Source organism: Coregonus lavaretus, assembly GCF_964263955.1.
Source record: "Coregonus lavaretus genome assembly, contig: HAP1_SCAFFOLD_575, whole genome shotgun sequence".
Taxonomy (NCBI): Eukaryota; Metazoa; Chordata; class Actinopteri; order Salmoniformes; family Salmonidae; genus Coregonus; species Coregonus lavaretus.
The window spans coordinates 134601-161249 of NW_028156223.1; the positions used below are offsets into that span (position 1 = coordinate 134601).

Genomic DNA, 26649 nt, shown 5'->3' on the forward strand with positions numbered 1-26649 from the left:
GTCCAGAAGGACATCATGGTCAACAGTATTGAATGCAGCACTTAAATCTAAGAGTACAAGGACAGCGAGCTGTTTGGCATCTGTGTTGGCTCTAAGATAATTTACCACTTTAGCTAAGGCTGTCTCTGTGCTGTGGTGGGCACGAGACTAGATACAAATAGCTAACCCTGGCGACCGAAGTTCTAGCATTAATTTATTGAGGCAAGCAGATCAGCGATGTCAAGGTGTTACCCAGTCATGTGCTATGTGTATAGTGTATATAGCAATTACCAATAGACCTACTCAATTATAAGCTATAGTCAATCAAATAATTACTACGTAAAACGAGGAATGCATTTACTCAACTCAACTAATAGCATTTTTAGTCACGAAAGAATTAACACTCAAACAATTACAGTGTACATGAAATACATGATATATTACAGACTACTCAGAGTAAATGACTATCACCAATAGGCTGATTTAACATGGTTACACGTGTCTTCAATTCAGAATAATCTCTTAGAGAAAAAACTATGTGCATCAAATCAAATCTTGCTTCTGATACACACAGGAGCATGGTATCAAGTTCTCAAAGTATTAACAAATTCACTGCCCTTTAAATTCAAGCAGAATCTCACCCCCAACCTGAATTAACATTTCTTTGCACTTTGCTAGTAAAAACAAAAGACAGGAAAACACGCCCAGATTCTAATCTGATCAACTCAATTTAAATGATAGGAGCGCACCGCTGTGTCGCTCCCTCTGGACTATCTGCCATCCAATGAAGAAAATAACACAGTTTCTCTGTAACAATATATCCATAGCACCTACAGTACAATAAAACATATACAAATTCGTAGCTCTTTATTAACTTTTAAAACAATCCAAACATCTGTCTTTAAGCCTCCCAGGGTTCTGTGAGAACGTCCCTCCCCGGAGAAAGACACAGATAAGGTGTGTTTGACCACTGTGACACTGCACAAAAGGTCAGCCATCCAAACAATGTCATAAATCGTAATTTAGTCATCAGGCTGGGCCTCCGGCGCCTCCGGCACCTGCAAGTCACCAGTCGCGATTATCACCTGCTTCAAGAGTGATGGTAACACACTTTTTGATTCACATCAGTTTAACATTATTACGACACCATGATCTGATTGTGAAATACAAAAAAGCACAACATTGTCAGATACACTGATCAATAAAGCCTAGTAATTGTTCTTCTGAATAACAATGTCCGAGAGTGTATTAGCAGTAATAGATATTAGATAATAATAAGATATCCTTTATCAAGTATTATTTTCCATAAAGCACAAGTCAACTGCTGAAACACGTTAGGACTACTTGAATTATATGACATAATAATGCAAGACTAGTCAAATTTTACTGGCGTGTACTGGGTGTACAGATATGTAAATGTGGGTATAGAAAATATTCGCCTCCCAAAGGTTATTTTGCATAGACACTCCTCTGCCTACAAGTAGCCAGTCCGGTTCTACAACTAAGCTATCTATATATGAACGGGGCTCTACATGAGATCCTCCTGCACTCGCAACGGCACTACTGGAACGTCACATCTTTATTTCACTTCGGCTTACTTGACGAATTGAAGAGGTCGGGCTGCGCATGAGAACAAGCGATTTACTAGGCTATTAGATTAAATATAACCAAAAATCGAAACAAGCAAGCCATCAAATCAACGAAGAACCGTCCGTAACCCGTTAGTTGTTTAGGAAGGGAAAGTTCCATCTTCATCTCCAGACTAACGCATTCCACGGTAGGTAGACTAAAGTGCGTAGGCTTTAAGTGCGTACTATGCTATTTTTTGTACTACTGAAGTGAATTCGCACGGTCAAAGTTCCGCAATAGGATCTACGATGCTAATATCTGTGCATACATAGGCTACTCTCCAGAATTGTGTTTTGTAGGTATAGATGTCACCGATTAGGCTGAAACTCCATGTCATGAATTCACAATCTAAAGGTAATGCTGTCTAGTCTGCCCAGCTGAGGATTTCTCATTTTCAGCCATCAATTTTCTGTTTGTTTCCTTTTGCCTACTTGTCACTGGATCGATTGCTTTCGTGGTCCTCTGTAGCTCAGCTGGTAGAGCACGGCGCTTGTAACGCCAAGGTAGTGGGTTCGATCCCCGGGACCACCCATACACAAAAATGTATGCACGCATGACTGTAAGTCGCTTTGGATAAAAGCGTCTGCTAAATGGCATATTATTATTTTACGCGGGCGACTTTATCCCAGTCTTGCTTGTGCCATTAGTTTTTCCCCGTTAAAGTTTAGTAATGACCCGTCAAACACTCCAGTAATGGCTGACATAGGCTCAATGGAATACAATGTTTGTTTTGCATCTCAGACGATTTTGGGGGTAGTCCATACCGGCATTCGAACGCGGGCCCAGCGACTGTGAAGCCAACACCTGTAAACCGCTGCGCCAAAAGATTCGAACCTCTTGACAAGGTGGCTAGGCATTGGTTAAGGTCGCTACATTACTTTTTTTCTGGAGAGCTGTCTCCATACCAGTGGTACCCAACCTTTTTCGGTTACCGTACCACCAATTTAATTTTGCTCCGCCCGGAGTACCCCTGAAGTACCCCCTCGTGCATTTTACCAGTAGGCCTATGGTCTCATGAGTCTTCTCAAGTACCCCCTCTAGAAAGGCCAAGTACCCCCAGGGGTCCTAGTGTAACAGTTTTGTTTCCGTCCCTCTCCTCGCCCCTACCTGGTCTTGAACCAGGGACCCTCTGCACACATCGACAACAGTCACCCTCGAAGCACCGTTACCCGTCGCTCCACAAAAGCCGCGGCTCTTGCAGAGCAAGGGAAACAACTACTTCAAGGTCTCAGAGCGAGTGACGTCACCGATTGAAACACTACTAGTGCGCACCGCTAACTAGCTAGCCATTTCACACCGGTTACACTAGTACCCCTCGTTGGGAACAACACCTCTATACCAAGTCCCTCCCCATTGGGCAAAAACTGGTTGAATCAACATTGTTTCCACGTCATTTCAACAAAAATAAATAAATGTAAATGTAAAAGTTGAATCAAGGTGGAAAACGGATTGGATTGCATTTGTAAAAAGTCATCAATGTAAGGGAATTTCATATTTTTTCACGTACTTTTTCACCTAAATCCAAAGTCATGGTGAAATGTTTTGTTGATTTCACGTTAGTTGACAACTCAACTAGATGTTAATCAAAAATAGACATTGAACTGCTGTATGTGCCCAGTGGGTCACGTGTACATGCCTCTGCGAGGGCGCCATCCCACATCTGACACCAACTTTACCCCGGGTACAGTGACTGTCTAACAAACGCTTTAACCGTTAGGATAAGAGATCTGAACCTATTGATGAGGTCGTGTTGGGTTAAGGTCATTACACATCTATTCAACCAGCTCTTGGTCGGGGATTTAACGCGCCATCTCGACACTTAGGCTAAATCACACACACAAAAAACAGAAGAATTATAACTTTATTTTGTATTGCTGTGTATCGATTTTTTTGTGCAATTGAAAAAAGTAATACTTTAATACATTTAAAATGTTTACAAATTAGGCTACATGCGCTGAAATGAAAGCACCTTCCGAGAAGGAACACTCGGAATTTAGTGATGATCTGATCTGGCAAACAATAGGCGTATGTAAAGTATGCCTATGTATGCTCTAGATAGGTGTAATCTAGAGCCAGGGGGGAAAAAGGGATTATAAAGAGAAAAAAAGTTAATTTGACAATTTTGACAGTGTTCCGAAAATAACTTGAATATCTGAATTCCAACCAAAATGTCTGATCTCCACTCATTATTTGTTCGTGCCAGTAGGCTACAATGTTTTATGATATCTTACTCCATTGTCTTAACTGTTACATATGTCAGAATTGTATTTTTAACCTTTCAACAATTTAGACAGCGGTTGCTAATATACAGTAAGTAGGGCCATAAGACCCAATTCAATTCGGAAGACTATTAGGCCTACATCCACAGTGCGATTTCAACAGATTTTGCTGTTTATTCTAAAAATTAATTAATTATTGACATTCCAACCATGTTCACCATTATCCAGTCCAATTGTGGCATGATTCCACTATTTATATCAGTTTGCATCAGTTTCAATGCAGGACTTTTATTTTGAAGGCGAACCGCTAATTCCACAATTGTTGCTAAACGCTACTGTTGCTCACTTTACGGTGGTGGCTTGTGACGCGTCACTTTATCTCTAGTCCGCCATGATAAATGGTGCGTTCATATCCTGTCGGAGTTATGGGAAGTGCAGAGTTCCGACAGATGTTTCACTTGCACGACCCTCCAAGTCGTAATTATAAGTGGGAAACTCTGAGAAAATGTTGTTATTCAAGTTGTGACGTTTCACCACTGACCTTTCATATTTTCAACCAAAAGAAGACAACAAATCCGCTTTTGACAATTAGCCTCTAAACGTATCAATGTGGATAATGTAGATAGTTTGACCATATTGTCAATGTTAAGCAAGCTAGCTAACTTTTTTATTTGCAACATTGGCTCGCTTATCAAGCTAGCTAAAATCTTGTTGGTTGAAGAATTGGTCTGAATCCTAAAGCACTTCAAAACAGTCCTGTTGGATTTACAAATTCCCAGTTTCCCACATCCCAGGAGCACATGAATGACCAATACAATTTCATGGGTGAAGGAAAATTCCCTAAAATGTGTTGCTTTTCCGATAGACCTATAATCAATTCAGTCTATAGTTATTTTTCATATTTTAATATATTTGTTATATTTAGGGAAATTACATTATTCAAATAAATCAATGAAGCCAAAGAACCCCTAGGCTAACCCTAGTGTTCATTTCTCCCCTAACTGTGCTGTTGCACACTCTCTCTCTCTGTCTCTATATTTTTCTCTCTCTCTGTCACTCTCTCTCTCTCTAGACTGCAGTCATGACTGAGAACATTCGTATCAACAATCCCAATGTGAAGTACACAGACACACACATCGAGGCTCAGTACAGTTACCACACTACAGCTGTACGCAGGGATGAAGACACACTCATAGTAAGTCTCACACACACTTACACAAACACACACTCCACCAACATCACATATCTCTTTTCTAACTGTGTAAATCTCTCCACTCCACCCTTCCAGGTGACCCCGTCCGTTAGTGAGCTGGCGTTCCGTACTGAGCGACGTGTCCCCAGGCTGGGGGTGATGCTAGTTGGCTGGGGAGGAAACAATGGGACCACCGTCACCGCTGCTGTCCTGGCCAACAGACTGGGACTCACCTGGAGAACCAAAACTGGAGAACAGGTAATGTGATGTGTGTGTGTGTGTGTCTCATTGATCCTGCTTTGTGACAGTTTTATGGCCTATTTTCCAAAGATATGTCTCTCCCCTGATACAGAGCTAGCTAGCAGAGCCTCATTATACCCCTGATACAGTGATGGGTTCACACACACACACACACACACACACACACACACACACACACACACACACACACACACACACTGATATGATGGGTTTAGTGGAGTGTTAAGGGCTTAACATTGACTGAGGTAAAGGCAGTCCTTTACCTTATATGTGCATCATTACTTCCCCGAGTGTATCACTTTTTATAAGTAAAAAAAAAATCCCTCAAATCATTCTCCATTTAATGCAGTGATATTCAAAGTTGGAGCCATGACCCGAGTGGGGTCCCGGGGGAATTGCAGTGGGCTCGCCAAAACAAAACATTTAATAGTACAGATTATTGTATAGGATAATATACAAACGTTTTTGAGAAAGATCATTTGAAAAATAACATTTTATTGAGTAAATGTATTTATTGGTTCTCTTAATTTTGATAAGAGAGATGAAAATGTAGTGAATTGAAGGTTATTTGTTGATGTAAAAAATCTAAATGTACCGATTTTAAGGTTGTCGTTACATTTTGGATGGGGTGGGGTTGGCAGAAAATCTGGTGGGAAAAAGGGGTCCCCGCTGAAAACGTTTGAATACCACTGATTTAATGTGTTGTTATTTTTCAAGACTTGTTATTTATTTTTGTTCTGTCTCTGTTTTTTTACCCTCTCCCCTTTTTCAAACCCCTCTCCCCCCTCCCAGAAAGCCAACTACTACGGTTCCCTCTTCCAGTCCTCAACGGTGTGTTTGGGGGCGGGGCCAGATGGAAAGGAAGTTAACGTTCCGTTCCGTGACCTCCTACCCATGGTGCACCCTGATGATATCGTCTTTGATGGTAAAGGAGTGTATGTGTGTCTGTGGGTTTGTGTGTGTCTGTGTGTAATCAGAGAGGGAATGCTGACCCTAGGTCAGTTCTTCAGGGGCCACTCTGTGGAAAAGGAAAAGATAAAAGGCTCCATGTGGAATGTCTTGTCTGCCAGGCTGGGTATTTAACCTCCTGTTTAACTCTGTCAGTCTATCTAGCACCATTACTCAGCACTGCCCTGGAGACAGAGGTGCAGTACACACCTCTGGTCCTCTAGTCTAACTGGTCCTCTGTGTGCACTTGGGCTTGTCTGGAGGGTTTTGTTTTAAGAGACATTAGGTGTGTAAACTTTAGCTAACAAATTCAAACAGAGAGTGTGTGTGTGTGTGTGTGTGTCAGGCTGGGACATCTCGTCCATGGATCTGGGCAGTGCGATGGAGAGAGCCGAGGTCCTTGATTGGTCCCTCCAGGAGAAGCTCCGCCCACACATGAGCCACCTCCGACCCCGGGCCTCCATCTATTTCCCGGAATTCATAGCTGCCAACCAGGCGGGCCGAGCGGACAACGTTCTGACAGGGACCATGGCCGAACAGGTACGCCCAATCCAAAGTAGTGTGTGTGCCCCATGCTCCTTGTCCCCCTAACCCCCTATCTCTTACCCCATACACCCTAGACCCTATGTGTCTGAGTAGTGATTCTTCTATCTCCCTCCAGGTGGAGCAGATCAGAGCAGACATTCAGGACTTCAAGCATTCAAGTGGCGTGGACAAGGTCATCGTTTTGTGGACGGCCAACACCGAACGTTTCTGTGACCTCACAGCCGGGGTCAACGACACGGCCAAGAATCTCCTGGCTGCCATACAGGTAGAGATCTGACAGATCTATTATATCTATATACATCTATACTATTCTGTCTCTCTCTTTTTCTCTAACTCGGCTTCTCTCTCTTACACTCTCTCTCTCTCTCAGTCAGGTGGGGAGGTGTCTCCCTCTACTTTGTTTGCCGTAGCCAGTATCCTGGAGGGCTGTGCCTACATCAACGGTTCTCCCCAGAACACGTTTGTCCCTGGGGCCATAGAGCTGGCTGTGGAGAGAAACGTGTTCATAGCAGGAGACGACTTCAAGTCTGGTCAGACAAAGATCAAGTCAGTCCTGGTCGACTTCCTGATCAGTGCTGGGATCAAGGTGAGAGGTCGACCCAGTCCAGTCCATTTGATGTTTCATTCACTTTAATAGGACTTCTGTTATATGAACAGTCCCAGCTCCACTTGTATAATGTCAATGTACATAATTATACAATTACTAAGTTATTATGAAATTACTATACAACATGTTAAAACACTGTTATTACTAGAGTAATTACAACGTTACTACCCAGGTATAAGGGCAATTTCGTGTGTAAATACTAGGTTAATACAAGACTGTACAATAACGTGTTGCTGTCTGTTGCCATGACAGCCCACCTCCATTGTCAGCTACAATCACCTTGGCAACAATGATGGTATTAACCTCTCAGCACCACAGCAGTTCCGCTCCAAGGAGATCTCCAAGAGCAATGTGGTTGATGACATGGTCAACTCCAACCCTATACTGTACCGCAAAGGGGAGAAACCTGACCACTGTGTAAGTATGTGCGTGGGTTCCGCGTGTGTGTGTGTGTGTGGTAACACAGAGAAACCTGATCTGGGTTAAGAGTTGAAAATGTGTATGTGTGTTTTTTCATACCTGGTAGCTATCAATTGCATTGCATTTATTTTACTAAGTGGCAGAAAGTATCCATAGTTTTTCTTGAGAAATACTTGACTCAGTTCTCTTGCTGTGTGTGTGTAGGTGGTGATTAAGTATGTGCCGTATGTGGGGGACAGTAAGAGGGCGATGGATGAATACACCTCTGAGATCATGATGGGAGGAACCAACACTATCGCAATGCACAACACCTGTGAGGTGAGTCACACACACACACACACACACGCACACTTACACCTCAACCTGCTTTTTCTAACAGAGGTGTCTCTCTCCAGGACTCTCTGCTAGCCAGCCCTATCATCCTGGACCTGGTCCTCCTCACAGAGTTGTGTCAGCGTGTGTGTGTCCGGCCCCAGGGATCAGAGACCTTCCAGTCCTTCCACAGTGTCCTGGCTATCCTCTCCTTCCTGTGTAAAGCTCCCCTCGTCCCCCCTGGGGCCCCGCTGGTCAACGCCTTCTTCAGACAGAGAGCCTGCATCGAGAACATCATGAGGTCAGAACACATACCACCCTGTCTTGTTAGGGATTTGTCTTAGTGGTCACCTATCATAATGGTTGTTACTGAGCTTCCTGTCTCTCTTGTCCAATAATAACGTTGTGCCTGTCTCTGTGGTGATATGCATTCAGTTTTGCAACTGACTAGGTATCCCTTTTCCCTTTCAGAGCGTGCCTTGGTCTCCCCCCTCAGAACCACATGCACCTGGAGCACAAGCTGCAGAGGGGCTTCCTGCCTCGCCACGACAACCGTATTTACGAAGATGTGGCTACCAAGACCAAGATGGTCCTAAGCAACGGTTACCACGCCTCCCAACAGAATGGTGTCTGCACACACGTGGTGAAAGAGGCAACGATTGGATAATGGCTGCAGATTAGGTCTCTGTCATCATGGGGAAGATTCTAGAAGTGTCCACAGCCATAGAGAAACAATTACATCCATAGTTTAGTTTACTAACTGTAAGTCGCTCTGGATAAGAGCATCTGCTAAATGACTAAAATGTAAATGTATTAGGATCCCCATTAGCTGTTGCACATGCAGCAGCTACTCTTCCTGGGGTCCACATAAATCATAAAATACATGATAGAGCACAGAACAGTTATGGACAAGAACAACCTAAGATATTATTACATTAAAATGTAAAGTAACATATTGTAGAGGCACCAAGAGATAACAATGTTTTACTATTTCCATACTATTCATATATACATATTCAGATACTTATATACAGTGCAGTTAAATTAGATCCATAGAAAGTTAACCAAACTCTTTATACAGCATACTGTATGATGATCATGTTTTATTTAGCCTATTTGTGTAAGATACATACAGTAGGGAAGAGAAAAAAAACTATAGTTGGCTCTAACCATTGTAACTTTTGGATGACCAGTTTAATATTCTGTGGTTTTAGACTCTTATTGCTCATATACATACAAACTGAACCAAACTCTGTTCTTGTATTTGTTCCAATGACATGTAACATGCAATGTTACCCTACCATACCCTACCCTGATTGGAGTAAACTAACGGACAACACTACTTATACTGCTACTTACAGCTATTTTCGCTCACATCTACGGTACCTGTATTTAAACAATTATACATATATTCCTAATTTCCTCTTTCTGTAAGTGCTGGATTTTCACCCACAGTGGCCAATCCGCCATTCATTCTGACCTTAACTCCAACCCTCCAATGTCCACAGGTTAACTAATCTTTCCCAGTATAACACCATTTTGCTATTTCGTTTTGCAGTACATCCCTCCATTTTACTATCATGTCTTATGAGTGTCCTGAACCTCCCTATTTGTAACATTTCTAACGACATTGCCCCAAAAATAAATACTTTACCTGAGAGTATAAATTATATTTCCCCTTGACTGATCGTGGTTTTTCCAGATCTAACAATACAGTTTGCAGGTCCCTGATATTATGACATAACAACCATGCCTGGACCTGACTCCAAAAGTGACCCACCGATGGACAGTACCAGAAAATATATTCTAGTGATTCTGCTTCCTCGTGGCAGAGTCTGCACAAGGCTGACTGTTCAATGCATCATATATTGAGCATTCATTTTGTAGCAAGTATTTTATGTAATAGCTTAAATTGAAATGAACGGATTGATGTGTCAATTGTTGTTTTATATGTCAGTTCATAGACCCGATGCCAAGGTATTGGGACTTCAAAAACCTGTTAGCAACGTGACTTGAATTATATACGGTATTGCTGTCAAACCTTTTGACTTCATTCAATCATTTTAAGCCATTTATGATTTTTTTATGGGGACAGACCGACTAATTCGTTAATTTCTTGTTTAAGTAATTGTCTCTTCCAATTTTGTATTGAGCATACACCTCCATACACTGTTGTTAGTTGTTTGTGTGACAATTTTATCGTTGTTGTTTACAATGTCCTTCATAAATATTATACCCTTGTACATTTCTTCCCAAAAAAAAAAGTCTATATCTCTATCAGTACATTGGAGTTCAGCCATATTATTTGCTGTAATATTAGATCTGCCTTTTCTGGAGGACGAAATTGTAACCAACTCTGTAAGACTTCATTTAAAAAAAGGAGGATACTTTAAACAGGGATCCATTGTCAATCCAACAAAAATGTAAGGTTTTAATATGTAAAAAGACAAAGAGCCCACTCAAAAACATTGGATGGCCCTCTCTTAGTAGCTTGCTAGAAAACCAATTTGGATTTAGATACAATTTAGGTACAATGGAGGCTTTAAGAGAGAGATTTAATGCCGTAATAATTAATAGTTTTAACCCTCCAAACTCATGTTCGTTATACAAATATGCTCATTTAACTATCTGGTTTGCCATTCCAAATAATGTAGCAAAAAAGTTTTTACGCATGGTTTGAAAAAGTATTCTCCTGGAGTCGGTAGAGCCATGAATAAATATGTAAACTGCAATATCACTAGATAATTAAATCAGGGTAATCTTCCCTTAAATGGATAAGTGATTCCCTTTCCACGGTTTCAAGATTATATCTATTTTGCTTTCGATCGAAGTTAATAGTTGCAAGATCGCTCAACCTTTCCAGGATATGTACATGAAGCACATAAACTTCACCATCCGCCAATTTAATCGGGAGACCACATGGCAATTTAAAGTTTGTATCTTTTAGAGACCCAATCTGTAATATAGTTGGGTTTTAGTCCAGAGAAACTGGAGAAATTATCCAGGTCCTCAATGAGTCCTTTCAAGGTTGAAGATTGAGGACTCAAGAGAATTTGAGTCATCAGCACACATTGATACTTTTGTCTCTAATCTTAACTTCTAGCCCCTTAATGTTATCATTAGATCACATTTTTAAAGCTAATAATTCAGTGGCCATAATAAATAGGTATGGTGACAGAGGGCAGCCTTGTTTTATGACTCTTGACAATTCAAAGTTCTCAGAGAAGTAACCATTATTTATTATTTCAGTAGTTCATAAAAAGTTGATATCTATATTGGAATGCCAGAGACCAGGGGTTTTCCCCATCTGAAAGGAATCAATTGCCAACCATAGTTCATCATGTGTAATTAGACTGTCACAAAAACAATTGTGTTGCAGATAGTTTAACATGATTTTTGGGGAGAAGGATATCACAAAACATATCCTCAAGTGAGGTTGGAGAAACTTGACAAAATAATATTTGTTTAAACTATTTTACATAATCATTCAAAATCTCTATTGGTGAGATAAGGATTTCTCCATGTTTCTAAGAAATTGTTGTAAGTTATTTTTGGTCACAGTTCTATATTGAAGGTTTAGGGAAAAGTTGGTGCATTTTTTGCCATTCTCCATCCAATTTGCAGTTTTTTTGATAAATGAAACGCGATCTTTCCTGAATAAGTTCCTCAAACTCTTTTTGTTTTGCATCTGGATTATTCAGTGCTTCTGTATTACATTTATTTACACTATTGACCGATACTGTTTTTGGGATGAAAATGTAATTGAATGGCCTCTAAGGGTACATTTAAAGGCATCCCATAAGATACGTTGGTCCGCTGAACCTGTATTGTGCAAGAAAAAGTCGGTTATGAATTCCTTAATTTTTGTTAAGAAAGTAGTGTCAGTCAATAAATCCTGGTTACATTTCCAATATCCCTGTCCTCGTGGAAAGTCTGTCAGAGTTACATGGAGGGCTATAAGATCCGTACTTTTTTCACTTTTGGCACCATATAAAAGGATACCAGAAAATATATATATCAGACTAGATTGATTAAGCCTCCTCCAAGTACAGTGCCTTCGGAAAGTATTCAGACCCCTTGACTTTTTCCACATTTTGTTAAGTTACAGCTTTATTCTAAACTGGGTTAAATAAATACAAATCCTCAGCAATCTACACACAATACCCCATAATGACAAAGCAAAAACAGTTTTTTTGAAATTTTTGCACATTTATTAAAATTAAAAAAACAAATAACTTATTTACATAAGTATTCAGACCCTTTGCTATGAGACTCGAAATTGAGTTCAGGTGCATCCTGTTTCCATTGATTATCCTTGAGATGTTTCTACAACTTGATTGGAGTCCACCTGTGGTAAATTCAATTGATTTGACACACACCTGTCTAAGGTCCACAGCTGACAGTACATGGAATTGTCAGTAGAGCTCCGAGACAAGATTGTGTAAAGGCACAGATCTGGGGAAGGGTACCAAAAAATGTCTGCAGCATTGAAGCTCCCCAAGAACATAGTGGCCTCCATCATTCATACATGGAAGAGGTTTGGAACCACCAAGACTCTTCCTAGAGCTGGCCGACCGGCCAAATTGAGCAATCGGGGGAGAAGGGCCTTGGTCTGGCAGAGCTCTAGAGTTCCTCTGTGGAGATGGGAGAACCTTCCAGAAGGACATCCATCTGCATCAATCCACAAATCAAGCCTTTATGGTAGAGTGGCCAGACGGAAGCCACTCCTCAGTAAAAGGCGCATGACAGCCCACTTGGAGTTTGCCAAAAGGCACCTAAAGACTCTCAGACCATGAGAAACAAGATTCTCTGGTCTGATGAAACCAAGATTGAACTCTTTGGCCTGAATGACAAGCGTCACGTCTGGAGGAAACCTGGCACCATCCCTACGGTGAAGCGTGGTGGCAGCATCATGCTGTGGGAATGTTTTCAGTGGCAGGGACTGGGAGACTAGTCAGGATCGAGGCAAAGATGAACGGAGCAAAGTACAGAGAGATCCTTGATGAAAACCTGCTCCAGAGTGCTCAGAACCTCAGACTGGGGCGAAGGTTCACCTTCCAACACGACAACGACCCTAAGCACACAGCCAAGACAACGCAGGAGTGGCTTCGGGACAAGTCTCTGAATGTCCTTGAGTGGCCCAACCAGGACTTGAACCCGATCAAACATCTCTGGATAGACCTGAAAATAGCTGTGTATCAACGCTCCCCATCAAACCTGACAGAGCTTGAGAGGATCTGCAGAGGAGAATTGGAGAAACTCCCCAAATACAGGTGTGCCAAGCTTGTAGCTTCATAACCAAGAAGACTTGAGGCTGTAATTGCTGCCAAAGGTGCTTCAACAAAGTACTGAGTAAAGGGTCTGAATACTTATGTAAATGTGATATCAGTTTATTTGTAATAAATTAGCAAAAAATTCTACAAACCTGTTTTTGCTTTGTCATTATGGGGTATTGTGTGTAGATTGATGAGGGGAAAAAACAATTTAATCAATTTTAGAATAAGGCTGTAACATAATAAAATGTGGGAAAAAGTCAAGGGGTCTGAATACTTTCACTGTATATCTTACAAGATCCGGGTTTTTAAGCTTCCAAATATCCATCAATTCTAACATGTCTATAATATTCGTAATCTCTTTGAGCGCCAGAGGGTGATAGTTGGTAGTAGTATGATTGCCTTTTGTCACGCCCTGGCTCTGGGGACTCTTGTATGTTGAGCCAGGGTGTTAGTTTCTTTGTGTAGTGTCTATGTTTCGTTTTCTATGTTCTGTTCTAGGTTATGTGTTTCTATGTTGGCCGGGGTGGTTCTCAATCAGAGGCAACGAGAATCAGCTGTTGCTTGTTGTCTCTGATTGGGAACCATACTTAGGCAGCCTGTTGTGCACTTGTGTTGTGGGATCTTGTTCTGTATAGGTTTGTGTTGGTGAACCTGTAGACTTCACGTATCGTTTTGTTATTTGGTTAAAGTACTCATTAAAAGATGTACGCATATCACGCTGCGCCTTGGTCCAATCATTATGACGATCATGACAGAAGATCCCACCATTACAGGACCAAGCAGCGTGTCCAGGAGCAAACGCCGGAGTTAACGTTAGTGGATGTCCTCCTCGGTTGGGGGCAGATCAACTTGATGGGGCTCCTGAGTGGCGCAGTGGTCTAAGGCAGTGCTAGCTGTGCCACTAGAGATCCTGGTTCGAATCCAGGCTCTGTCGTAGCCGGCCGCGACCGGGAGACCCATGGGGCGGCGCACAATTGGCCCAGCGTCGTCCAGGGTAGGGGAGGGAATGGCCGGCAGGGATGTAGCTCAGTTGGTAGAGCATGGCATTTGCAACGCCAGGGTTGTGGGTTCGATTCCAGTATAAAAATGTATGCACTCACTAACTGTAAGTCGCTCTGGATAAGAGCGTCTGCTAAATGACTAAAATGTAATGTAATGTTGATCACAGGGCCTTATAATTAAAAAGACCATACACACATGGAAGAAATCATATAGGTGTCCAATATGCAATAAATGCTTTGCCTACCTGAGCCATTTAAAATACCATATGACTGTTCACACAGGGGACAAATGTTACTGTGGACAGAGTGGCAATTGCTTCTCTTTCAAAGTAAACTTGAGAAGACATATGAGATGCTTTCACAACAAATAGAAAACTGTCATTGTGTCATAATTTTCTGTATTTTCTGTGTTCGCATATCACAACATGAATACGTTTTGAATACATGAGTAAAGACGCTAAGGTCTGAACTCAGCAGGCCACTAATTTATCTCTTTTTACTTGTGACAACACAACACTACAGATGCAGCAAGAAGATGACAACTTGATAGTGCCCCTGTGTGGAGGGAAAAGCATCAGTTAGATCCAGATTTGTGTGGAGAGAAAAGCGTCAGTTAGATCCAGATGTGTGTGGAGGGAAAAGCATCAGTTAGATCCAGATTTGTGTGGAGAGAAAAGCGTCAGTTAGATCCAGATGTGTGTGGAGGGAAAAGCATCAGTTAGATCCAGATTTGTGTGGAGAGAAAAGCGTCAGTTAGATCCAGATGTGTGTGGAGGGAAAAGCATCAGTTAGATCTAGATGTGTGTGGAGGGGAAAGCATCAGTTAGATCCAGATGTGTGTGGAGGGAAAAGCATCAGTTAGATCCAGATGTGTGTGGCGGGAAAAGCATCAGTTAGATCCAGATGTGTGTGGAGGGAAAAGCATCAGTTAGATCCAGATGTGTGTGGAGGGAAAAGCATCAGTTAGATCCAGTTTTGTGAGGAGGGAAAAGCATCAGTTAGATCCAGATGTGTGTGGAGGGAAAAGCATCAGTTAGATCTAGATTTGTGTAGAGAGCAATGCATCAGTTAGATCCAGATTTGTGTGGAGGGAAAAGCATAAGTTAGAACCAGATTTGTGTGAAGGGAAAAGCATCAGAATCAGATTTCTAAGAACATTCTACCTTCCACTTGTAGTGACACTGCTGGCTTCAGTTAGCCCACACCACTGTGTCTTACTCAGAATATTTAGTGATTTCTTAAGACTGCAGTCCCTGCGACATATGTACAGAAAGCCCACCAAAATGGCTATTTGTTTAGAATACAGTATTTAAATGTCACATCTGTTTTTGACTCAATTCAGCAAAGTACATATCTTGTTTTATTAAAGTTGCTTTTTAATGGATGTCGTTTGAATGCCTCCCTTTATTGTAAATTATTACTATGATGGATAACATTGGACATGTTTGATCATATCTTTATTATTTGGTGTGGTTGGTTAAAACACTGAGATCTACATCCTATTCCTAAACTGTTCGTCTTGTTATGTTAAAGCAAATCAATCAGATTTATTTAAGTACTTTTTGTGCACAAAAATAGCCTAATCTGTTCGCTATACATTTTTTGCATTAGCAGTAAAACGTTTATTTTGAAATTCATGGGAAAAACCTACCGGAAGTTCGACCTGGTGTTGTTCTAATCTTCCTGCAACGAAATCCACCGCCCATTGCACGTTAGAACCTTATATACCTCAATGGTTAGAAATCATGTTTGCTTTTGTCCATTTGTGAGAAGCTCTTCAACTGTTGAAAGAGATTAAAATGGCAGATGAAGACAAGCTTCGGCCGTTAATGTTCCTAATGACCTATTTGCTGATGAAGCGCCGAAGAGACATAAACAACGCGGATACACAGAGACGCAATGAGGTGCAGAGACGTATCCGCCACAGACAGTACTTCTTCCAAAGGCAGAGGCGAATGCTCATGGTACTGTAATCTGATAAAGCTAAACCAAGCAATTTCTATTACAAAGTCCATTAGACTGCATTCCACGCTAACCTGGAAAGCTCACGAATAGCTAAAAGGGGGAAAGCACACAAACAAAGCAACAAGCTCTTACAGTGTCACGTCAGACGTTCAACCATGTTTCTCAAACGTCAACTTTCGAAGTGTTTAAGGTTACGTTTAGGCATTAACTCCGAATTTGTAAGGGTTAAGTTTAGACATTAACTCTGAATGGTTAAGGTTTTGGATAGGCTTAAAACAAAAATATAAAAAGCAACTTTCTATCACTGGATTAAAACATCCAACCTTTAGCACTAGAGGCAGATACTTACCCGTCCACAACGACCCAGCAAAACCTACTTAAAGGTAACAGCGCTCACTGTTGCCCATATCGGCCAATTTCCACGCCATCTCCCGACGTCCTCAGACATGGATGGACTTCTAATTAAGCAATAAGGCCCGAGGGAGTGTGGTATATGGACAATATACCATGGCTAAGGGCTGTTCTTATTCATGACGCAATGCGGAGTGCCTGGATACAGCCCTTAGCCCTGGTATATTGGCAATATACCACAAACCCCCAAGGCGCCTTATTGCTATTACAAACTGGTTACCACCATAATAGAGCAGTACAAATAAATGTTTTATCATACCCGTGGTATAGGGTTGATATACCACAGCTTTCGGCCAATCAGCATGCAGGGCTCGAACCACCCAGTTTATAATACTGATTTGTATCAAGGGTGACCTGGCTGAAAGCCGTGGTATATCAACCCTCTCCCTTGCTCTCTCTCCAGATGCTGACAGCTCGAGACGTGCGCTGCAGCTGTGACATCCGTACCCGACCCTGGACCAGCACGGAGTGCACCGATTGGTGGGAGCGGGTAGTGATGACAGAGTTCCAGCCCTCTGATTGGCTGGAGAAGTTCCGCATGAGCCGGGAGACCTTCTTCTTCCTGTGTGGCAAGCTGAAACCCCGCCTGGCTCGCCAGGACACCCACTTCCGCCGGGCGCTTCCGCTGGAGAAGCGTGTGGCGGTCGCCCTGTGGCGGCTGGCGTCCAACATTGAGTACCGCACCATCAGTGGGCTGTTTGGCGTGGGCAGCTCCACGGTGTGTAAGTGTGTGAGGGACGTGTGTCACGCCATCGTCACGCTACTCCGGCCCGTCTACCTACGCTCGCCCAGCGAACAGGAAGTGGAAGACTCTGCGCGTCACTTCCTGTCTCGCTGGGGCTTCCCTCACTGCGTGGGCGCCGTGGCAACCCTCCACACCGCCATCCTCACGCCATCCGCTAACGTGACCAACTATGCCAACCCAGATGGGTGGCTCTCTGTGGTCTCCCAGGTAGGACAGGACCTCTGCTGATGCTGCTAAAGAATTATAAGCATCTTGCTAATTACTGAAAAATTCCAATTAATAGCCCGGGTGTTTATTTGCTTCAATCGCTGAACACAACCGGCAACAGGCTTCTATTTGAGTCAGGCATCTATTTTTGCTCAATAAAATATTGAAAAGGCTACCACACCGTTTATTGTGACCAGTATGACCAGTATAAACATTAGAATAAAAAATCCTTCGCAGATCAGACTTGCAAAGACTAGGCTGCCTATCATACACCCCCCCTATTTTGCGGTTCAGCACCATGGAGAGCGTGTGCCGATAAACAATTCATTTTGACACATATTTGCTGAAATGTGTGCCGATGCCTGGCTATTGAAAGAGACAGGTGGCTATTTGAGACTGTCTGGTAGTAACACTCATCTGTCTGTCTGTCTGTTAGGTGACTGTGAATGGCCTGGGTCAGTTCTGGGACGTCTGCGCTGGTTTCCCCGGCAGCACTGAGCCGACGGCCATCTTGCAGAACTCAGCACTTTGGGCGTTGGCCTCCGAGGGCGGGCTGTCACCTGACCCACCCCCGAGCTTCATGGGAAAGCCCCTGAGGTATCATTGATGCTATTATTATTATTATTTACCTTTTTAGATAGTGCTATCATTATTACTTGCAGTAGTATAAGCAGTAGCAGTAATAGTAGTCCAGTGCTACAATTATTCTGGTTATCCCTCCGGTGACCTGTGTCGTACCAGCTGAGTTGACTGAGAGCACATTGTCTTGTCCAGATATGTGTTGTTGGGGGAGCCAGGGTACCCCCTCCAGCCCTGGCTGATGAAGGCCTATTCCAAGAAGGAGGAGGAGGATGATGTGGAGGAGGAGGAAGGAGGGCTCACGGAGTCCCAGAGGGTCTTCAACCAGGCAGGTTTTATTTTCAACAACGCAAAACAGAATCACTCCAGGATTAAACTCAAAGAAGTAACGTGTTTAAAATTAAAAATTCTGTGAACATTTCACACGTTTTACACAGTTGTGAGCTAAACTTACACATTAGACTGGAGTAGACCGAGTTTTGCTGCAGTAAAGCAGTTTTAAAAAGGAGTTTATCAACATTTAACCTGGTTACTTTGTGTCCTGCTGTAGCGATTTGTGCGGGCGTGGTGCGTGGCGGAGGTGGCGCTGCTTCGCCTGCGGGCGCGGTGGCAATGCCTGAGCAAGAGGAACGACTGCAGCTTGGACGTGGTGCCCACCATGATCCTGGCCTGCTGCATCCTGCACAACGTGTGTGAGGCCCATGGAGACGTGCTCCAGGGGGAATGGCAGGGCGAGGTGACCCAGGGAGAGAACCCCCAGCCTGGTCACACTGCGGCCCGCGCCCCCTCCCCCCCTGGAACTTCAGACCACCTCCAGGGTGAGGAGGTCAGACAATTGTACTGTGACTACTTCCAGCAGCCGCAACTACAACAACAGGACTAACGGAATGGACGGTGTTGTGATGTGGAAGGAGGGAACATTTTGTTTTGGGGGATTCACAAGATTCTCACAACAGTATACATAGCCTTGGCCAGCATTCCAGTTACTGTTCCTACAATCTCTATCAGCCTGTATTCATAAAGCGTCTCAAAATAGAAGTCCTGATCTAGGATCAGCTTGGCCTTTTAGATCATAGTGAACAAGAATATATGGACGGGGGGGACCTGATCCTAGGTCAGCAGTCCTATTCTGAGACACTTTCTGTATACGAGCCCTGATCTCTCTCTCTTTTGAGTGTAACTACTCTCTGTTCTGTTACTGTTTTTTTGGTTTTGTTCTCTCGTAGGTTGTTTTTGTATCTAAATAGTTTTGTAGCACAGTGTTTATGTGCATTCTGTACATATGGTGTATATAGTCATGCTTTTTATTGATGCACAATACAAGTTACATTTTTTATCAAAATGTATTCTGTTCTGTCTGTCACTACATTTGTTTCTACGGCTGGTTACATTGACATTGTTGTATGCCCTGATTAAAAAATACAACCTTTTTCTATTTACCTAGTACCTACACTATACTTTCTGTAGCTGTAAATAAGATCTATGGTCTCCAATCTCTGTCTCTCCCTCTACTGGAAGAAATCCTATGTGAAACACATAGCAGAGAATGTGGACATTCTTGTCTTTCTGAAAAATAACTTTAAAGTAGAATATAAGCTGAAGCTGCATTCGGAAAGGATTCAGACCCCTTCACTTTTGCCACATTTTGTTACGTTACAGCCTTATTCTAAAATCGATCCCCAAATTTTTTTTACTCATCGATCTACACACAATACTCCATAATGACAAAGCAAAAACAGGTTTTTATAAATTCTTGCACATTTATTAAAAATAAAAAACAGACTCAAAATTGAGCTCAGGTGCATCCTGTTTCCATTGATCATCCTTGAGATGTTTCTACAATTTGATTGGAGTCCACCTGTGGTAAATTCAATTGTTTGGACATGATTTGGAAAGGCACACCTGTCTATATGAGGTCCCACAGTTGACAGTGCATGTCAGAGCAAAAACCAAGTCTTGAGGTCGAAGGAATTGTCCGTAGAGCTACGAGACAGGATTGTGTCGAGTCAGATCTGGGGAAGGGTACCAAAAAATGTCTGCAGCATTGAAGGTCCCCAAGAACACAGTGGCCTCCATCATTCTTAAATGGAAGAGGTTTGGAACCACCAAGACTCTTCCTAGAGATGGCCGCCCGGCCAAACTGAGCAATCGAGGGAGAAGGGCCTTGGTCAGGGAGTTTGCCAAAAGGCACCTAAAGGACTCAGACCATGAGAAACAAGATTGAACTCTTTGGCCTGAATGCCAAACGTCACATCTGGAGGAAACATGGCACCATCCCTATGGTGAAGCATGGTGGTGGCAGCATCATGCTGTGGGGATGTTTTTCAGCGGCAGGGACTGGGAGACTAGTCAGGATTGAGAGAAAGATTAACGGAGCAAATTATAGAGAGATCCTTGATGAAAACCTGCTCCAGAGCGCTCAGGACCTCAGACTGGGGAGAAGGTTCACCTTTCAACAGGACAATGACCCTAAGCACACAGCCAAGACAACGCAGGAGTGGCTTCGGGACAAGTCTCTGAATGTCCTTGAGTGGCCCAGCCAGAGCCTGGACTTGAACCCGATCTAACTTCTCTGGAGAGACCTGAAAATAGCTGTGCAGAGACGCTCCCTATCCAACCTGACAGAGCTTGAAAGGATCTGCAGTGAAGAATGGGAGAAACTCCCCAAATACAGGTGTGCCAAGCTTGTAGCGTCATACCCAAGAAGACTCGAGGCTGTAATCGCTGCCAAAGGTGCTTCAACAAAGAACTGAGTAAAGGGTCTGAATACTTATGTAAATGTTATATCCGTTGTATTTTTTTTATATATACATTTGCAAAAAAAATTTAAAACCTGTTTTTGCTTTGTCATTATGGGGTATTGTGTATAGATTGAAGAGGGGGAAAAAACTATTTAATTCATTTTAGAATAAGGCTGGAACGTATACAAAATGTGGAAAAAGTCAAGGGGTCTGAATACGTGCCGTATGTGCTGGTGATTTGAATTGATTGTGGTCTACTGCAGTTAAATGTATGTTGTAATGAACATGATTTCCCTCCTGTACCGTACACCCGTTATACACCTAGACTAGACCTTTTTACATTTGAGTAATTTAGCAGACGCTCTTATCCAGAGCGACTTACAGTTGCAATTAGGGTTAAGTGCCTTGCTCAAGGGCACATTTTTCACCAAGTCGGCTCTGGGATTCGAACCAGCAACCTTTCGGTTACTGGCCCAACACTTAACCGCTAGGCTCCCTGCTGCCCCAAAGCTGTAAATAAGGTCTTTGGTCTCTAATCTCGCTCTCTCCCAGGATTGAGTACAGCATATTTGTCTATTATATTTCTCCATTATGAATCTGGCCTCGACCCCAGAAGACATGGTAATACTAGACTGATACACATAGACATCATAGTTTGGTATGTCCCCCCAATCCTCCTTGGAGAATTTCACTACCCATTGGTAGGTCTCATACTCCTTAAAGACGAGTTTGCCTTTGGAGTAGAAGCCAATACAGGAGTAGTAGAAAGCGTCCTTCCATTGATCAAAGGACTTCCTGATGTAGAGTCGAGCGCAGGCGTTTCCATCTTTAGCACAGCTGCAGACTGGCTTCACAGAGCGATAAATAAAAGGGATCCTCCCCACTGGCATCGTGAAACTCAGGACCTCTCCATATCGCCTCCCTGGGGGTGGACCACCAGAACCAGTGAGAGTTCTCCTGGTGCAACCTGACCTGCAGGCCGGGATTCAGGAGCACTGAGGTGCCGTAGCTCCCAGGGGCCCCACCCCTGACCGCGGTGTAGTCAGCCTCTCTTGTTCTTATAAAGCACCAATATTACGCCATGGTCCAGGAGCCTTCTAGGGATGTCCGTCCATCTGATCTGGGCTCTCCCTCTTTGTGTGGTCTTTATTACCACAGTGCACTATAGGTATGCAGGTGAGTTACGTCCTCTTAATTCCCATTGCTCTAACCCCCAAACCTAGTGGCCTATCATAGCTGAACTAGGTGCAACTCCTTTGCCCATGAGGCCCTGCATGATAGTCCTAGACCTAGAGGGTTGCTACAATATATACAAATATATAAAGAAGTATAAACTATATAGAAAATATAATACCGGTACCCTGAATCTCTTACCTAGTTTATGTCTGTAGATTGTATACAAATAGAACAAATATCATACCCAGGTCCCATACCCATCATTGATAGGTTTATACACACTGCGTCTTTCACTTGGCCTTGATTCAAATGTGTTTGTGTGTGTGGGTTTGTTACCTTGACTCAAATGTGTGGTTTATATTTTATAGCTCCTGCTGTTAATATTCAATTTGTTATTTATCTCAGCTTTTTCAGGGACCCCCGAAAGCTCTCGAGGTCCTGCCCCGTTCGAGACTGTAATTATGCAATATGGCCACACGATGTCATTACATTTATTCAAACACTTTTGCTCACTACATTTGCTTTATCTTCGTTATGATTCTGTTTAATTATTTATTCTGTGTTTGTTTTTTTATTTGCTGTAATGGTCTCCACAGAAATTGTCATCAGTGTTCAAACCTTTATTAATAATAGGGTATTAGGGGGTAACTAGCGCCCTAGGGTAACTTTTTTATTTATTTTTTATTTAACCTTTATTTAACTAGGCAAGTCAGTTAAGAACAAATTCTTATTTACAATGACGGCCTACCAAAAGGCAAAAGGCCTCCTGTGGGGAAGGGGGCTGGGATTAAAAATAAACACACATCAAGACAAAAGAGACACCACAACACTACATAAAGAGAGACCTAAGACAAAAACATAGCATGGCAGCAACACAACATGACAACAACATGGTAGCAACACAACATGGCAGCAGCACAACATAGTAGCAGCACAAAAAATAGAACAAATATTATTGGGCACAGACAACAGCACAAAGGGTAAGAAGGTAGAGACAACAATACATCACGCAATGCAGCTACAAGTGTCCAGTAAGAGTGTCCATGATTGAGTCTTTGAATCAAGAGATGGAGATAAAACTGTCCAGTTTGAGTGTTTTTTGCAGCTCGTTCCAGTCGCTAGCTGCAGTGAACTGAAAAGAGGAGCGACCAAGGGATGTGTGTGCTTTGGGGACCTTTAACATAATGTGACTGGCAGAACGGGTGTTGTATGTGGAGGATGAGGGCTGCAATAGGTATCTCAGATGGGGGAAGTGAGGCCTAAGAGGGTTTTATAAATAAGCATCAACCAGTGGGTCTTGTGATGAGTATACAGAGATGACCAGTTTACAGAGGCGTATAGGGTGCAGTGATGTGTCCTATAAGGAACATTGGTGGCAAATCTGATGGCCGAATGGTAAAGAACATCTAGCCACTCGAGAGCACCCTTACCTGCCAATCTATAAATTACGTTGGGTAGGATGGTCATCTGAATCAGGGTTAGTTTGGCAGCTAGGGTGAAAGAGGAGCGATTACGATAGAGGAAACCAAGTCTAGATTTAACCTTAGCCTGAAGCTTTGATATGTGCTGAAAGAAGGACAGTGTATCGTCTAGCCATACTCCCAAGTACTTGTATGAGGTGACTACCTCAAGCTCTAAACCCTCAGAGGTTGTAATCACACCGGTGGGGAGAGGGGCATTCTTCTTACCAAACCACATGACCTTTGTTTTGGAGGAGTTCAGAACAAGGTTAAGGGCAGAGAAAGCTTGTTGGACACTAAAAAAGCTTTATTGTAGAGCGTTTAACACACAATCCGGGGAGGGGCCAGCTGAGTATAAGACTGTATCATCTGCATATAAATGGATGAGAGAGCTTCCTACTGCCTGAGCTATGTTGTTGATGTAAACTGAGAAGAGTGTGGGGCCTAGGATCGAGCCTTGGGGTACTCCCTTGGTGACAGGCAGTGGCTGAGACAGCAGATGTTCTGACTTTATACACTGCACTCTTTGAGAGAGGTAGTTAGCAAACCAGGCCAAAGACCCCTCAGAGACACCAATACTCCTTAGCCGGCCCACAAGAATGGAATGGTCTACCATATCAAAAACTTTGGCCAAGTCAATAAAAATAGCAGCACAACATTGCTTAGAATCAAGGGCAATGGTGGCATCCTTTAGGACCTTTAAGGTTGCAGTGACACATCCACAATCTGAGCAGAAACCAGATTGCATACCAGAGAGAATACTATAGACATCAAGAAAGCCAGTCAGTTGATTATTGACAAGTTTTTCCAACACTTTTGATAAACAGGGCAAAATAGAAATTGGACTATAACAGTTAGGATCAGCTTGATCTCCCCCTTTAAATGAAGGACGCACCGTGGCTGCCTTCCAAGCAATGGGAACCTCCCCAGAGAGGAGAGACAGGTTAAAAAGGTCAGAGATTCAGTGCCTTGCAAAAGTATTCATCCCCCTTGGCGTTTTTCCTATTTTGTTGCATTACAACCTGTAATTTAAATGGATTTTTATTTGAATTTCATGTAATGGACATACACAAAATAGTCCAAATTGGTGAAAGGAAATATAAAAAAATAACTTGTTTAAAATCATTCTAAAAAATAAATAACGGAAAAGTGGTGCGTGCATATGTATTCACCCCCTTTGCTATGAAGCCCCTAAATAAGATCTGATGCAACCAATTACCTTCAGAAGTCGCATAATTAGTTAAATAAAGTCCACCTGTGTGCAATCTAAGTGTCACATGATCTGTCACATGATCTCAGTATATATACACCTGTTCTGAAAGGCCCCAGAGTCTGCAACACCACTAAGCAAGGGGCACCACCAAGCAAGCGGCACCATGAAGACCAAGGAGCTCTCCAAACAGGTCAGGGACAAAGTTGTGGAGAAGTACAAATCAGGGTTGGGTTATAAAAAAATATCTGAATTTTGAACATCCCACGGAGCACCATTAAATCCATTATAAAAAAATTGAAAGAATATGGCACAACAAACCTGCCAAGAGAGGGCCGCCCACCAAAACTCACGGACCAGGCAAGGAGGGCATTAATCAGGCAACAAAGAGACCAAAGATAACCCTGAAGGAGCTGCAAAGCTCCACAGCGGAGATTGGAGTGTCTGTCCATAGGACCACTTTAAGCCGTACACTCCACAGAGCTGGGCTTTACGGAAGAGTGGCCAGAAAAAAGCCATTGCTTAAAGAAAACAATAAGCAAACACATTTGGTGTTCGCCAAAAGGCATGTGGGAGACTCCCCAAACATATGGAAGAAGGTACTCTGGTCAGATGAGACTAAAATTGAGCTTTTTGGCAATAAAGGAAAACGCTATGTCTGGCGCAAACCCAACACCTCTCATCACCTTGAGAACACCGTCCATGTTTTTCATCGGCAGGGACTGGGAAACTGGTCAGAATTGAAGGAATGATGGATGGCGCTAAATACAGGGAAATTCATGAGGCAAACCTGTTACAGTCTTCCATAGATTTGAGACTGGGACAGAGGTTCACCTTACAGCAGGACAATGACCCTAAGCATACTGCTAAAGCAACACTCGAGTGGTTTAAGGGGAAACATTTAAATGTTTTGGAATGGCCTAGTCAAAGCCCAGACCTCAATCCAATTGAGAATCTGTGGTATGACTTAAAGATTGCTGTACACCAGCGGAACCCATCCACCTTGAAGGAGCTGGAGCAGTTTTGCCTTGAAGAATGGGCAAAAATACCAGTGGCTAGATGTGCCAAGCTTATAGAGACATACCCCAAGAGACTTGCAGCTGTAATTGCTGCAAAGGGTGGCTCTACAAGTATTGGGGGGGGGGGGGTGAATAGTTATGCACGCTCAAGTTTTTTGTCTTATTTCAAATCAAATCAAATCAAATCAAATTTTATTGGTCACATCCGCCGAATACAACAGGTGCAGACATTACAGTGAAATGCTTACTTACAGCCCTTAACCAACAGTGCATTTATTTTAAACCAAAAAAGTAAGAATAAAACAACAACAAAAAAAGTGTTGAGAAAAAAAGAGCAGAAGTAAAATAAAGTGACAGTAGGGAGGCTATATATACAGGGGGGTACCGTCGCAGAGTCAATGTGCGGGGGCACCGGCTAGTTGAGGTAGTTGAGGTAATATGTACATGTGGGTAGAGTTAAAGTGACTATGCATAAATACTTAACAGAGTAGCAGCAGCGTAAAAAGGATGGGGTGGGGGGGCAGTGCAAATAGTCCGGGTAGCCATGATTAGCTGTTCAGGAGTCTTATGGCTTGGGGGTAGAAGCTGTTGAGAAGTCTTTTGGACCTAGACTTGGCACTCCGGTACCGCTTGCCGTGCGGTAGCAGAGAGAACAGTCTATGACTAGGGTGGCTGGAGTCTTTGACAATTTTGAGGGCCTTCCTCTGACACCGCCTGGTATAGAGGTCCTGGATGGCAGGAAGCTT

General features: G+C 42.9%; 2 protein-coding genes across 5 annotated transcripts; both read left to right on the top strand.

Moving 5' to 3' along the window:
- The first annotated feature begins 1474 nt into the window (after positions 1–1474).
- On the top strand, positions 1475–9785 carry LOC311126604 (inositol-3-phosphate synthase 1-A-like). 3 transcript variants are annotated; one of them, XM_084200602.1, is made up of 11 exons: positions 1475–1756; positions 4900–5022; positions 5116–5277; positions 6073–6205; positions 6575–6768; positions 6890–7039; positions 7145–7360; positions 7634–7798; positions 8006–8119; positions 8197–8414; positions 8585–9785. In XM_084200602.1, the coding sequence occupies exons 2-11, from the start codon at positions 4909–4911 to the stop codon at positions 8778–8780; spliced, it is 1662 nt and encodes a 553-aa protein (XP_084056728.1). In that variant the 5' UTR covers positions 1475–1756; positions 4900–4908; the 3' UTR covers positions 8781–9785. The 3 variants fall into 3 exon arrangements, with proteins under 3 accessions (XP_084056728.1, XP_084056729.1, XP_084056730.1); XM_084200603.1 differs by lacking the exon at positions 1475–1756 and adding an exon at positions 1882–1962; XM_084200604.1 differs by lacking the exon at positions 1475–1756 and adding an exon at positions 3262–3289.
- A 6276-nt stretch (positions 9786–16061) lies between these two features.
- Positions 16062–19736, top strand: LOC311126594 (uncharacterized protein). Of its 2 annotated transcripts, none has more exons than XM_084200585.1 (5): positions 16062–16354; positions 17170–17718; positions 18155–18315; positions 18493–18625; positions 18848–19736. In XM_084200585.1, exons 1-5 carry the CDS (start codon positions 16190–16192, stop codon positions 19178–19180), a joined length of 1341 nt encoding a protein of 446 aa, XP_084056711.1. In that variant the 5' UTR covers positions 16062–16189; the 3' UTR covers positions 19181–19736. The 2 variants fall into 2 exon arrangements, with proteins under 2 accessions (XP_084056711.1, XP_084056712.1); XM_084200586.1 differs by having other exon boundaries at positions 16074–16354; positions 17170–17484.
- The last annotated feature ends 6913 nt before the right edge of the window (positions 19737–26649 follow it).

Excerpts from the sequence above, each read along its gene's own strand:
- LOC311126604 (XM_084200602.1), top strand. The coding sequence starts at position 4,909 with ATGACTGAGAACATTCGTATCAACAATCCCAATGTGAAGTACACAGAC. Across the intron at positions 5,278-6,072 it reads GAACCAAAACTGGAGAACAG|AAAGCCAACTACTACGGTTC; the intron begins GTAATGTGATGT and ends CCCCCCTCCCAG. Across the intron at positions 7,361-7,633 it reads TGATCAGTGCTGGGATCAAG|CCCACCTCCATTGTCAGCTA; the intron begins GTGAGAGGTCGA and ends TTGCCATGACAG.
- LOC311126594 (XM_084200585.1), top strand. The coding sequence starts at position 16,190 with ATGGCAGATGAAGACAAGCTTCGGCCGTTAATGTTCCTAATGACCTAT. Across the intron at positions 16,355-17,169 it reads GGCAGAGGCGAATGCTCATG|ATGCTGACAGCTCGAGACGT; the intron begins GTACTGTAATCT and ends CTCTCTCTCCAG. Across the intron at positions 18,316-18,492 it reads TTCATGGGAAAGCCCCTGAG|ATATGTGTTGTTGGGGGAGC; the intron begins GTATCATTGATG and ends TGTCTTGTCCAG.